Source organism: Eleutherodactylus coqui, chromosome 4 (genome assembly GCF_035609145.1).
Source record: "Eleutherodactylus coqui strain aEleCoq1 chromosome 4, aEleCoq1.hap1, whole genome shotgun sequence".
Classification (NCBI taxonomy): Eukaryota; Metazoa; Chordata; class Amphibia; order Anura; family Eleutherodactylidae; genus Eleutherodactylus; species Eleutherodactylus coqui.
In genome coordinates, this window is record NC_089840.1 from 295770888 (window position 1) to 295784173 (window position 13286).

The 13286-nt window shown below is 52.4% G+C and overlaps 1 protein-coding gene across 1 annotated transcript in view; it reads right to left on the reverse strand.

The window, feature by feature from the left end:
• Positions 1 to 13286, reverse strand: part of GPAM (glycerol-3-phosphate acyltransferase, mitochondrial) — a 63198-nt gene that overhangs the window by 19411 nt on the left and 30501 nt on the right. The window contains exons 11-18 of the mRNA XM_066601418.1: positions 13120 to 13233; positions 12305 to 12390; positions 8476 to 8585; positions 4254 to 4324; positions 3916 to 4180; positions 3649 to 3791; positions 591 to 668; positions 144 to 281 (exon numbers count right to left, since the gene is read on the reverse strand). Of these exons, the coding sequence (XP_066457515.1) occupies positions 144 to 281; positions 591 to 668; positions 3649 to 3791; positions 3916 to 4180; positions 4254 to 4324; positions 8476 to 8585; positions 12305 to 12390; positions 13120 to 13233 (1005 nt within the window). The remainder of the gene's footprint in view (positions 1 to 143; positions 282 to 590; positions 669 to 3648; positions 3792 to 3915; positions 4181 to 4253; positions 4325 to 8475; positions 8586 to 12304; positions 12391 to 13119; positions 13234 to 13286) is intronic.

The following is a 13286-nucleotide window of genomic DNA, read 5'->3' on the forward strand; positions in this document are numbered from 1 at the left end:
TGGGAGCCCGATATGACTAGTTAGTGGGGAGGTGATGAATAAATGGGGAGCCTGCTCTGACTAGAAGACGGTAAGTAGATGTGGGAGTTTAGCATGCGAAGGTAACGACTCCTCTATTAAGAGGGTGATTCACATTTCTGTACCTTCAGATAACGATCTCTTTGCTCCTCCCCAAAATCGCTGTCTTCGTCCTCCTCGTCACTCCTCCATCGTACGTGTTCCGCCATCTTGTTGTCCCAAGTGGACTCTGTGAGGTTCGGGCTGCCGTCCTCCTGATCGTCCTGAGATTTAAGATTAAATAACAAACCCAAAATGTATGTAATAACGCCAGAATTCTGCCACATCCAGAGATATGCCGACTTATTACACTGCAGTCACATCCAAAGCTGCATTCACACCTCTGCTAACCACCAATGGGAATCCATCAACACGATGGACATTGAGCCCAACCAAGACCCCAAACTCACCGCTCTCTACATGGACTGGTTTAAATGCACTACAACAGGCAGCTTGGGATGTGATTGGAGTAGAAGAACATGACGGTAGCTTACTGAAAGCTCACAGAATAAAGCAGCTTATGTAGCACTCACCTCCGCCACCAGGAGGACCCCGATTGTGATCAGCCGCTGGACCGCCTCGTGGCACACCTGGTAGAACATCTGACAAGGCTGAAAGACATAAACACCCGTAAGGACAGGGTACATGCACTACCGGGCAAAAGTAAGACAAACACCTCAAGATTTCCAGCTTTTATTGATATTTACAGTTTAATGGACTTTGAGATGAAAGCAGAGAACAAACAAACAAGTGAAGATAAATAACAGTAACTTTGTTTCGCCCAATCAGATGTCCGCCTCTTCCCGCTCGCCCCTCCGCTGATAGAACAGCTTCACACCATCCAGGCATTCAGATATTCACAAACCTCTTCCCAACGTTGTTGTAGAGGTTCCCACAAATGTGCTGCATTGTAGGTCGCTCTGCTTTCACCCTTCTGTCCAGATCATCCCAGACAAGCTCAAGGGGGTTTAAGTCCGGAGGCGGTGAGGCCGGTCCAATCTCTGCAGCCTGCCGGCTTCTTCTTGTCTTCCTCAGTAGTTCTGACATAACCTAGAAGTGTTTTGGATCATCGTCTTGGAACTCCTGACCAACTAGGCGCACACCAGAGGGTATTGCATGGTGTATCAAAATATTGTGGTTGCCCATTGTCCGGTGTGCCAGTTGCCAACCCTGGATCTAGCCAAAAAAGCCCTCCGAGGCCCCTAATGTCAACATCAGTCATTGTCCGTAATGTTCGTAATGCAGAGCGCTGGCTGAAAGGCACAAGATGGCTTGATGATCATGAACTTAAAGGAGCCCTCTACCTCAAATACCTTCTATGTAAGCATGATCTGTACAGTGGAGACACCCATTCCAAGTAGACTGAACGACAATGGCCTCTGTAGACATGAAAGACTCCATCACTGTAGAAGTTCAGCTCAAACACGGCGAGGATGTTGGTTTGGGGCGATGAAAAAGTTGTTGCTGGGACCGTTGTCAACTCTGGATCCAGGAAAAGAGCCGCAGAGCATCGCGCTTCCTCCTCCATGTCTGACAGTTGGTGTCACGCAGGAACCTTTCACCTACTTGATGGGGTACAAAAGCCCAGCAGGATGCACCAAAAAGGTCAGATTCTGATTCATCCGTCCATAAGACCTTCTTCCACTCGTCCGTGGTCCACCGGAGGGCCGCTTGGTCTTATAAAGTATTCTGCAGTCTTAGCCGGGCCTTTCTTACTGACCCTCCACCGGTCAGACCTGCAGACTGACGTCTTCTCTTCACAGATGGAATGGAAACTGGTTTATTTGTTGCAGGGTGAAGCTCTGCTTGAAGGTTTTGTGCTGTGAGGCGCCGATCACCAAACTGCTGACTCTCAGCGCTCCTTCACACTGGCGTGGGCACTTGCCACCATGTGGGGGCCTTGTGGATGTGAGGGGTTTTCATGTGAAGACCACCTCACATCACTTCAGGGATGAAGGGAATCCCCACCACGGCTGTCACAGCCACGGCAGAGGAATGCAGGGTTCGACCATTGCTTTTAATAGGGGGATTTCGCAGCTAGATCGGACATGCTGCCATGTTTCCCAGTGCCTTTTAATGGTATAGGAAGCTGTACTGACCGCCATCTTGGCTTTCTTGGTAATTTCTCTGTAGGACTGATCTACACCTCTAAGGGTTATAACTGTCTGTCTTTGGTGAATTGGCTTTTTCTTGCCGTTATGATAGCCATGCGCTCCAACCTGAAGACCAAAACTGTCCAAGTCCTGCCCTGAGGGTGTAATACCGTCTCTTCCAACACTGGTTATATAGAATCAGAGGGTTTGAAAGGAATCTGCAAAAGCTGAGACACCTGCAGGAATAGTTTGCATCCAATTCCAAACCATAATTTGATTTCTGAGCTGCAGAGCAGCGGTCCGTGATATGTTCTCTGAAAAAAGCCCTTTGGTTAAAGCATAAATTCAGACTATTGTTGCGTTTCATAATATTTTTGACTTATTTTAAACCCTTTCAACAATTTCACATTATTTGCTGGACTGTTAATATCAAAAACTAACTGGAAGAATTGAGGTGTTCTAAAACCTGTACATCTCACTGCCTCTACCACCTCTGGTCCTGGATCCCTTAGTGAAAACTGCTGTCTTAGTTGACTTTAGTGCCACGGGGCATTTTATTGACCGCTGTAAGACACCATTACATGGGCACCATATGGTGGTATTATTTAACAACTGTATAGGCAATGTGACTTGTACTGTATGGAGGGAATATTTAACCACCATGCGGCAGCGCTGCATGAACACTATGTGATTGTGGTATTCGATTATTGTAACTCATCATTACAAAGGTACCATATGGCAGTTTTATTCGAACCCTGTATGGAGAGGTTACTTGGGTACTCTGTCGCAGTATTACTTGACTATTATACTGTTTAGTGACTGTAAGGCGCTATTACATGCACACCATACAGCGATTTCATTGGACCACACAGCACCACATGTGCACAATATGGAGGTTTTGATTTCTGTATAGCAATCTTATTTGTTGGGTACTGTATGGCAGTATTACCCAACCACCATACAGTGGCACCACATGGGCACCATATGACTGTATTACTTGGCAACTGTAAGGCACCGTTATACATGTACCATATGGTCTTTATTTGACCATTGTATGGGGATGTTACTTGAGTACTGTGTGGCGGTATCATTCGACCGCTATAGGACAGCGCTACACATGCACCATAAGCCAGTATTATATGACCACTGTAAGGCATTATTAAACAATATGGAGGTTTTATTTGATTTTGCTATGGCAACGTTACTTGATTACTGCATGACAGCATTACTCATCCACCATATGGTGGCACTACATGGGCATCATACAGTCAATTTAATTTTCCCCTACATAACAATGTTACCAGGGCACTGTGCGACAGTTTTATTCAAAGTGGACCAATTACAGCACTGTACTACAATCTGAATGAGTTCGTGGGGCCGCGGGAGTACAGGAGGCACATGGAGGATCCGGCTGCAGTGCCCGATGCCATCCATAGCTCTGACTAGTGTGTGGTTACACACATAACCACTAGGGGAGCTGCAGCACCTCTCACCTTACCAGAGCAATCATTCCTTCATTAGCGAGTAGGTAGCACAAGGCGGCGGCGGTGCGGAGCAGCCTCTCCTGGCTGACTGTCCCCTCCGAGGCTCCTGGTGTCACCTCAGTCGTCCTCCTCTTCAGCTCGCAATGCAGAGCGCTGGCTGAAAAGCACAAGATGTCATAATGACCAGAACTTAAGGGGGACCTCTACCCAAAATACCTTCTACGTAAGCGTGATCTGTACAGCGGAGACGCTCCATCAGTCCTCATTCCAAGGAGACTCACCGACAATGGCCTCCGTGATGTAGACATGAAGGACTCCATTACTGTAGAAGTTCAGCTCAAACACGGCCGGGATGCTGGTGTTGGGGGCGATGAAAAACTCGTTGCTGGGACCGTTGTGGGTGATGAGCACAGAGTTCCCCAGGAGGTGGATGGCATGCATGACCACGTCCTCGCAGCTGCCGGAGAAGCCCAGGTCAAAGTCCCGGGCCAGGACCTCCTCCTTCATGGAGAAGAAGTCTTCCACCAGCACGGAGAGGCTCACACCCTACAGAGACAAGTCAGCGGTGGTCAGACGTCCAGGCTCACAGCCGGAAACCAGCATGCAGAGCGGCACTCACCTCCCGATAGCGGTACAAGAGCAGGCAGGCGACGATGTGGGTGGACATGACGGCGCAGCACTGGTCCGCGGCTGCAGAAGAAACGGCAACAATTTTAAGAATTGGGTAAAAACTTCTCCAAGTCAAAAAGTTACATGAAGAGTCAGCTGAAGCCCAGCGAGGATGAAGATCCCCCAAGTGACAACGCCGTGCTGCACCCAGGAGTCTCCCTATACAGACCGATGACTGGCCAATTGCGTCAGAGGTTTCAAAGAGGATTGTGGGATATCGCCAGGACAGCACACAGAATAAAAAACACGGGTCGCTTTCTTCCAAAAACAGCGCCACATGAGTCCACAGGCTGTGTGTGGTATGGCAGCAAAGTCCCATTCGCTTCAATGAGACCAAACATGACCCATGGACAAGAATGGCGCTGTTCTGGACCAAAGTGGCCATGTTTTTCTAACCCTGGATTGGCCTCTTTAACCCCTTCTCCACTGCAGCCTTTTTATGTCTTCACTTTCAAAACATCATAACTTTTATATTTTCCTAGAGTCATTACTATATGAGGGCTGGTCTTGTTTTGCGGGACAAGTTGTATTTTTCAATGGTATCTTTTAACGTTCCAAAGAAATTTTGTTAAAGTTTTTCAATAAATTATAAGTGGGGTGAAATGTAAAAAAAAAAACAAAAAAAAAACACAGCAATACCGTTTTTGGGTGCTTTTTGTTTTTACAGCGCTCAGAAATGCAGTAAAGCCCCCATTTGCTTTATTCTGTGGGTCAGTGCGGTTACGGCAATACCAAATACCCAACACATTAGAAGCATCGAAACTAGAGATGAGCGGGTATACTCGCTAAGGCACAGTACTCGAGCGAGTAGTGCCTTAGCCGAGTATCTCCCCGCTCGTCTCTAAAGATTCGGGGGCCAACAGGGAGATCTCTCTCCTTCTCTCCCCCCCACTCCCCGCCGCAACTCACCTGTCACCCGCGCCGGTCCCCGAGTTTTTAGAGACGAGCGGGGAGATATTCGGCTAAGGCACTACTCGCTCGAGTAATGTGCCTTAGCGAGTATACTCGCTCATCTCTAATTGAAACTTGTCTGAAGTAATAGAGCCTCCAGGACTCCTAGTAGTAATAGTGACCCTGTCAGTGGGCCCAGGGTTAACATTAACCCCCTTACTTGCCCCAGTAGTTGTTATGCTCCCAGCAGTGTCCCCCTCACACTGGCCGCAGTAGTAATAGTGGGTATTAGTGTATCTTGAAGCCACCAGGAAGTCCTGGTGGAGTCAAGATAGGCAGGGGTTGATGCCCCCTGTACGTGATTGGCCAAATAGTTTCCTGGGCTGCAGGTCCTGGCAGCCTAGTAACACACAGCAGTATTAATGTGACGGCTGCGGGTGCACTTGTAGCGGCCCATCTGCTGCTGCAAGTGGCCTGACCGCTGCCTCTGCTGTCGCACAAGCCGGAGCCCCCCTCTGCCTGAACGCGCAGAGCGCGTTCTGCAACAGGGAGGCCACACCAGCCGTGAAGCGCCTTTGCCGGCGGTGCCAGCCGACAAGTGCCTCACCCCCTTCCCCACATGGAACTGACAGCCACCGGCCCCAGATTGCTGCCTCTCACTGCGGGGACACTATGCGCAGAGCGGGTTCTGCAGCAGGGAGGCCACACTGGCCGTGAAGCGGCGGTGCCAGCCGCCAAGTGCCTTACCCCTGTCCCCACATTGAACTGACAGCCGCTGGCCCCAGACTGCAGGCTCTCACTGCAGGGACACTACAGCGCCGCGGGACACTGACGGACATGCCTCTCCCCCCACACAGGTGTAGGACTCCACGGAAGCAAGTGCGGCAGGGGACTGTCAGTGATACAGAAGGGAGGGCGGAGGGCAGTGAGCTGGGGCCAGGAGGGGGGGGGGGGGAGCAGGGTACCTGATGTCACAGCGCTACAGGTAAGCAATGGGCCCTTTACACAGACATGCACTTTAGCTCTTGAGCCAATCGAGAGCTAGTCAAACCCCTAGCTTTCGGTGGCATCAAGATACACTAACACTGTAATAGTGCCCCAATAGTAAGCGTTTCCCATAGTAACCCCAGTAATAATAGTGTCCTCCACCCTTGTCTCAGTGGACATAGTGACCCTTGTCGTAGACCTCCAGCCAAGCAGCAATCTGACCAGCATTTGAATCACCATCTACAGCTCTGGCCCAGCGGCCGCTGCTTCTTTAATCAGTCTGTGACCTCTGACCCCCCCCCCCCCCCCCCCACCCTGCAGTCTGCACTGGTGCACAGCCGTGTCTGCATGCAAGAACGCAGACGCCAGAGGAGATGTCAGGGGCTACAGCAGACTGCAGCTGTAGACAGGGTGAGTGGATTGCTTGTAGGGTTGCTGACCGGACAGCTTGCAGCTGGCATTTATTTTTTACTGGCCTTTAATATGGTCTGTAAAGCATAAATACTAGCCTTAGTTACAGGCTGGGTGGCAACCCTAGTGCCACCCCTCTGAGGTCCTTCAGACTGTTGCCTGAGGCGGTAGACTAAATGTCACCTAATGGTAGGAGCGCCTCTGGATGCGGAAGGAGGGAAAAAGGGGGGGGTTAAAACTTTTTTTTTTCCTTTAATTTCAGCCCCCACAGGGGACTTGAACTTGTGAAGGTTTGATTGGTATCGCATTATACTGTATTTTGACTGGTGTCCTTTATGCAATAAGAATGACCGGTGTTCTATTAAGAGGTGCCGCAGGCATGTCTTAAATAGGCAAATCAGTAATGGCAGCCCTGGGGGCCTTCAGAAGGTGACACCTGGATGGCACACCACAATCTCATTGTGGAGAGCTGCTGAGGATCTCAAATGCTGATTGGGACGTTTAAATTCCGCTGTCAGAATTAACAATGGTATTTAAAGGGTTAACAGCTGTGACTGCAATTCTTTTCGATCACGGATCTCAAAGATATTCGACACCCGCCATGTACTGTATGTATATTAGCTATCTTTATAACATGACGAATGATCTGAACTGGCTGAGTGATCGTACTCAAAGAGGGGTCATAAATGGCTGCACATCCAAGTGGAAGAATGTATCAAGTGGGACCACAAGGCTCTGTCCTAGGCCCAGTGGTGGCCAACATTGTTATAAATGATCTGGAGGAGGGAATTGGGGAAAACTGATAAAATATGCAGAGGACGCAAAGCTAGGAAGGATAGCTAACACTAGGGAAGAGAGAGAGAGGGGATTAAAAAAGATCTAGACAAGTTTGCCCAGTGGGCAGTGACTAGCAGAATGGTATTTAACAAGGAGAAATGCAAAGTCCTTCATCTGGGCAAGAAAAATGAAGAAAGCACATACAGAATGGGAGGAATTGGGCTAAGCAGCAGCACATGTGAAAAAGACTTGGGTATACTAATAGATCATAGACTGAACATGAGTCAACAATGTGATGCAGTAGCCAAAAAGGGAAACACAATTCTGGGATGTATTAAGAGAAGCATAGAGTCTAGATCACATGAGGTCATTATCCCCTCTACTCTTCCTCAGTCAGACCTCATCTGGAATACTGGGTCCAGTTCTGGGCACCCCACCTTAAAAAAGACATAGACAAACTGGAGCAAGTTCAGAGAAGAGTTACCAAGATGGTGAGCGGTCTGCAAATCCTGTCCTATGAGGAACGGTTAAAGTATCTGGGAATGTTTAGCAGAAGAGAAGGCTGAGAGGAGACTTAATAGTTGTCTACAAATATCTGAAGGGCTGTCACAGTGCAGAGGGATCAGCCCTATTCTCATCTGCACAAGGAAAGACTAGAAGCAATGGGATGAAACTGAAAGGGAGGAGACACAGATTAGATATTAGACAGTGAGGGGGATCAATGAGTGGAACAGTTTGCCACGGGAGGTGGGGAGTTCTCCTTCAATGGAAGTCTTCAGAGGCTGGACAGACATCTGTCTGGGATGATTTAGTGAATCCTGCATTGAGCAGGGGGTTGGATCAGATGACCCGGGAGGACTTTCCATCTCTATAATTGTAGGATTCTACCCTGGGCAGCCTTAATCTGGCCCTATCAGTGTGAGGTTCCCGGACAGCAGTTTTTGGTACTTAACTTGGACCAGATGACCCCAGAGGACCTGATGACCCTGGAGGACCTGATGACCATGGAGGTCCGTTTCAACTCTACCATTCTATGATTCTACAACATTGTGGCGTCTGTATGGGATTTGAACACAAGTGAATATTCCAGATTTGCTTGCACTTACTGAACAAAACGTGATTGGCCAGGTTGGTGATGATCTGCCTCCTGGCGGGGCTGTCCATGCGCAGGTCCGGGGTGACACTGACCACGCTCTCTGTCACGGCGTCTGTCGGTCTAAAAGTGAAGGGAAAGTCACAAACATCTCACAACTCAAAGTCACAGATGTCCAGATGCTACTGTAGCAAATGCAAAGCTCCTCTTCTTAACCCCTTAGTGACCACAATATTTTTATTCAGCCTATTAAGCCCCGCCTCCTGCAGTCTAATAGGCTGCTGTCATAGGCTGAGTATAATGCACTACATAAGTAATACGGTGTACTATCCTAGCGATCGGACGATCACATCTTCAAGTCACCTTCAGGGACTGAAGAATACTGTGAAAAAAAAAGTTCAATAAAGCTTATTGAAAGAAAAAAAATCCATCAAGAAAGAAAAAAAAAAAAAGACATTTATCCCCACAAAAATCTGTTTGTAAAATGGATAAAAATACAAAAAGAAAAAAAAAAAAAGAAAAATTCATCCGAGTTCAAATCTAGGAAATGACGCAAAAAGTAGCACAAATCTACACTTGGCTGTTAGACCGAACTGCTCCAAAATTATTAAAAGGCGCCCACTATGTATTGGGGTCGTGGCATGAAAGAAAGTCAATCCCAGAAAGGGGGTTCCCGAAGCCCCCCAATAACCGGAGCGCCGGCTGAGCGCACACAACCGCGCTCCACTCATTGTAATGGGATTGCTGGAGATTGTCGAGCGTTTGAAGTCTTGTGTCTCCAGCCATCCACTGGATGAATGCAGCGGCGCGGAGCCGGTGTGACCGCCACTACCCGCACGCCAGGACTTCTGGGGATCCCAGATGTCAGACTCCCTCCGATCATCAAGACATTCTCCACATTGTGGATTGGGAATAACCTTCTAACACGGCCCAACCCCTTTAAGATGCCGGCACTTTACTCCCATGAACCTCAGTTTAAGACCGTCATGAGATACACGTCTTAGTAAGCCTCCCACTTAGTGTTTCAATTTCTTTATGTCCTCTAAGATCTCTGGTTGCTGTCTGTGAAAAGGAACTTTCTTGTTTACAACCAAAAGCTGAAAACCAGCAAAAAGGCCTAAAACTTCTCACAGCAGCACAAACTTCTCCTGTCCTTATAGCTTGTTACAATGTATCACTGCAAGAACAAAGCCCAGCAGAGGGACGCAGCCGCCGGAAGCGAGCCCAGCAGAGGGACGCAGCCGCCGGAAGCGAGCCCAGCAGAGGGACGCAGCCGCCGGAAGCGAGCCCAGCAGAGGGACGCAGCCGCCGGAAGCGAGCCCAGCAGAGGGACGCAGCCGCCGGAAGCGAGCCCAGCAGAGGGACGCAGCCGCCGGAAGAGAGCCCAGCAGAGGGACGCAGCCGCCGGAAGAGAGCCCAGCAGAGGGACGCAGCCGCCGGAAGAGAGCCCAGCAGAGGGACGCAGCCGCCGGAAGAGAGCCCAGCAGAGGGACGCAGCCGCCGGAAGAGAGCCCAGCAGAGGGACGCAGCCGCCGGAAGAGAGCCCAGCAGAGGGACGCAGCCGCCGGAAGAGAGCCCAGCAGAGGGACGCAGCCGCCGGAAGAGAGCCCAGCAGAGGGACGCAGCCGCCGGAAGAGAGCCCAGCAGAGGGACGCAGCCGCCGGAAGAGAGCCCAGCAGAGGGACGCAGCCGCCGGAAGAGAGCCCAGCAGAGGGACGCAGCCGCCGGAAGAGAGCCCAGCAGAGGGACGCAGCCGCCGGAAGAGAGCCCAGCAGAGGGACGCAGCCGCCGGAAGAGAGCCCAGCAGAGGGACGCAGCCGCCGGAAGAGAGCCCAGCAGAGGGACGCAGCCGCCGGAAGAGAGCCCAGCAGAGGGACGCAGCCGCCGGAAGAGAGCCCAGCAGAGGGACGCAGCCGCCGGAAGAGAGCCCAGCAGAGGGACGCAGCCGCCGGAAGAGAGCCCAGCAGAGGGACGCAGCCGCCGGAAGAGAGCCCAGCAGAGGGACGCAGCCGCCGGAAGAGAGCCCAGCAGAGGGACGCAGCCGCCGGAAGAGAGCCCAGCAGAGGGACGCAGCCGCCGGAAGAGAGCCCAGCAGAGGGACGCAGCCGCCGGAAGAGAGCCCAGCAGAGGGACGCAGCCGCCGGAAGAGAGCCCAGCAGAGGGACGCAGCCGCCGGAAGAGAGCCCAGCAGAGGGACGCAGCCGCCGGAAGAGAGCCCAGCAGAGGGACGCAGCCGCCGGAAGAGAGCCCAGCAGAGGGACGCAGCCGCCGGAAGAGAGCCCAGCAGAGGGACGCAGCCGCCGGAAGAGAGCCCAGCAGAGGGACGCAGCCGCCGGAAGAGAGCCCAGCAGAGGGACGCAGCCGCCGGAAGAGAGCCCAGCAGAGGGACGCAGCCGCCGGAAGAGAGCCCAGCAGAGGGACGCAGCCGCCGGAAGAGAGCCCAGCAGAGGGACGCAGCCGCCGGAAGAGAGCCCAGCAGAGGGACGCAGCCGCCGGAAGAGAGCCCAGCAGAGGGACGCAGCCGCCGGAAGAGAGCCCAGCAGAGGGACGCAGCCGCCGGAAGAGAGCCCAGCAGAGGGACGCAGCGCCGGAAGAGAGCCCAGCAGAGGGACGCAGCGCCGGAAGAGAGCCCAGCAGAGGGACGCAGCCGCCGGAAGAGAGCCCAGCAGAGGGACGCAGCCGCCGGAAGAGAGCCCAGCAGAGGGACGCAGCCGCCGGAAGAGAGCCCAGCAGAGGGACGCAGCCGCCGGAAGAGAGCCCAGCAGAGGGACGCAGCCGCCGGAAGAGAGCCCAGCAGAGGGACGCAGCCGCCGGAAGAGAGCCCAGCAGAGGGACGCAGCCGCCGGAAGAGAGCCCAGCAGAGGGACGCAGCCGCCGGAAGAGAGCCCAGCAGAGGGACGCAGCCGCCGGAAGAGAGCCCAGCAGAGGGACGCAGCCGCCGGAAGAGAGCCCAGCAGAGGGACGCAGCCGCCGGAAGAGAGCCCAGCAGAGGGACGCAGCCGCCGGAAGAGAGCCCAGCAGAGGGACGCAGCCGCCGGAAGAGAGCCCAGCAGAGGGACGCAGCCGCCGGAAGAGAGCCCAGCAGAGGGACGCAGCGCCGGAAGAGAGCCCAGCAGAGGGACGCAGCGCCGGAAGAGAGCCCAGCAGAGGGACGCAGCGCCGGAAGAGAGCCCAGCAGAGGGACGCAGCGCCGGAAGAGAGCCCAGCAGAGGGACGCAGCGCCGGAAGAGAGCCCAGCAGAGGGACGCAGCGCCGGAAGAGAGCCCAGTACAGAGATACAGCCCCCGGAAGAGAGCCCAGTACAGGGATACAGCCCCAGGAAGCGAGCCCAGTACAGGGATACAGCCCCAGGAAGCGAGCCCAGTACAGGGATACAGCCCCCGGAAGCGAGCCCAGTACAGATACAGCACCAAAGCAAATCGTAATACGTAAAGCCCCAGGACCAAGCTCATAAAATAAATACAGTAGCAGGACTGAGAGATTATGTTGTGGAGATGCAGATGGGGTGACAACGGTATCGCACAACATCAGAAGGGAGGAAACAGCCCCAGGAGGAGGAGGATTCATGTAGCTCCACATGGAGCTGCCGCATAGAGGAAAAACCATCATCTAGAGACCCTAAGGGGACGATCGTTCCCAGCCTGCATCTACCTAGTGCCCCCCAACCAATCAACCAGTGGCCAGCACCCCGTACATGGGCTGCATGCAGCAAAGGCCAGCCATGGCTGTAAGAAGCTTTATGCCAGGACACATATTCAGCCTATGGATTTCCTGTTCACAGAAAGCAAGCAGGGGTCTTGATAAAAGCCACACCTATGCTGTGCTCTTCATTGGTATCTCACCTGGAGGAGAGGACTGCAGGCAGCAGCGCCTGTTCCAGACATATGGGCGCAGGGGTCGGCTTCTGTCTCTGACTCTCCAGATATTCCTGTAAAGACATCGCGGACGATTACTGAAGAACAAAAAATGGCGCAAACGAAGAACAACCGTGCTTAATCGGAAAACAGCTAACCTTCAAGGGTTAAAGACTTTACTGAACGCTGACCGACTTATATCCGGTTCTGGGAAAGCCGAGTATCAGCTGCCAGGAAATAAGGACAATGTAACAATACCTCTGCAGCGCCACCTATTGGAAGGCAGTATTCCTGCAAGTCAATGCTAGACTCTTTATACAAGCCTTGTAACAATGACTGGGAATTGAAAACCAAGCCAGAATCCATCCACAGACAGCTTATATGATACCCGTCACAGGCCTCTCACCAGCCAAGCCAGAAGCCTACTGCACACTGATGAGGGGCAAACATCCCGAAACAGCTGTCTGTGGATGGGCTCTGCGAGTCATTGCTATAAGACTTGTAGAACTAACATGGACTTGAAGGAATGCTGCCTTCCAATAGGTGGCGCTGCAGAGGTGTTGTTCCATCTCCCTTATTTACATATTACCCACAGGAGCATGGATGGCCTTATAAGTCTCCTCACTCACCTTGTAGGTGCTCCCCGAGGAGCAACTACCCAGCTTTCCCAGGCTCCTGCTCAGTGACGTCATCTGGGAAAGCGGGGTGTGTGATGTAACGGCTGCTATATTGGTTGTCGCGTGCCAGAATAACAGATATGCAAGAAAACCATCCAGCATCATGTCCAGTCAGGGTTCACTTACTTTAAGGGAAAAGGGCTGCGCAAAGTCAATGCGGACACAGCCGTAGTTCTTCCTCAGCATCCTGAAGACCCCCCTGGCGATGCCCCACAGACTCTCATCTTTCTTGGGCTTCCCCTAAAACATCACAAAAGGCTAGGGGTCATTCTCTTGGATAAGAGCGGACATAT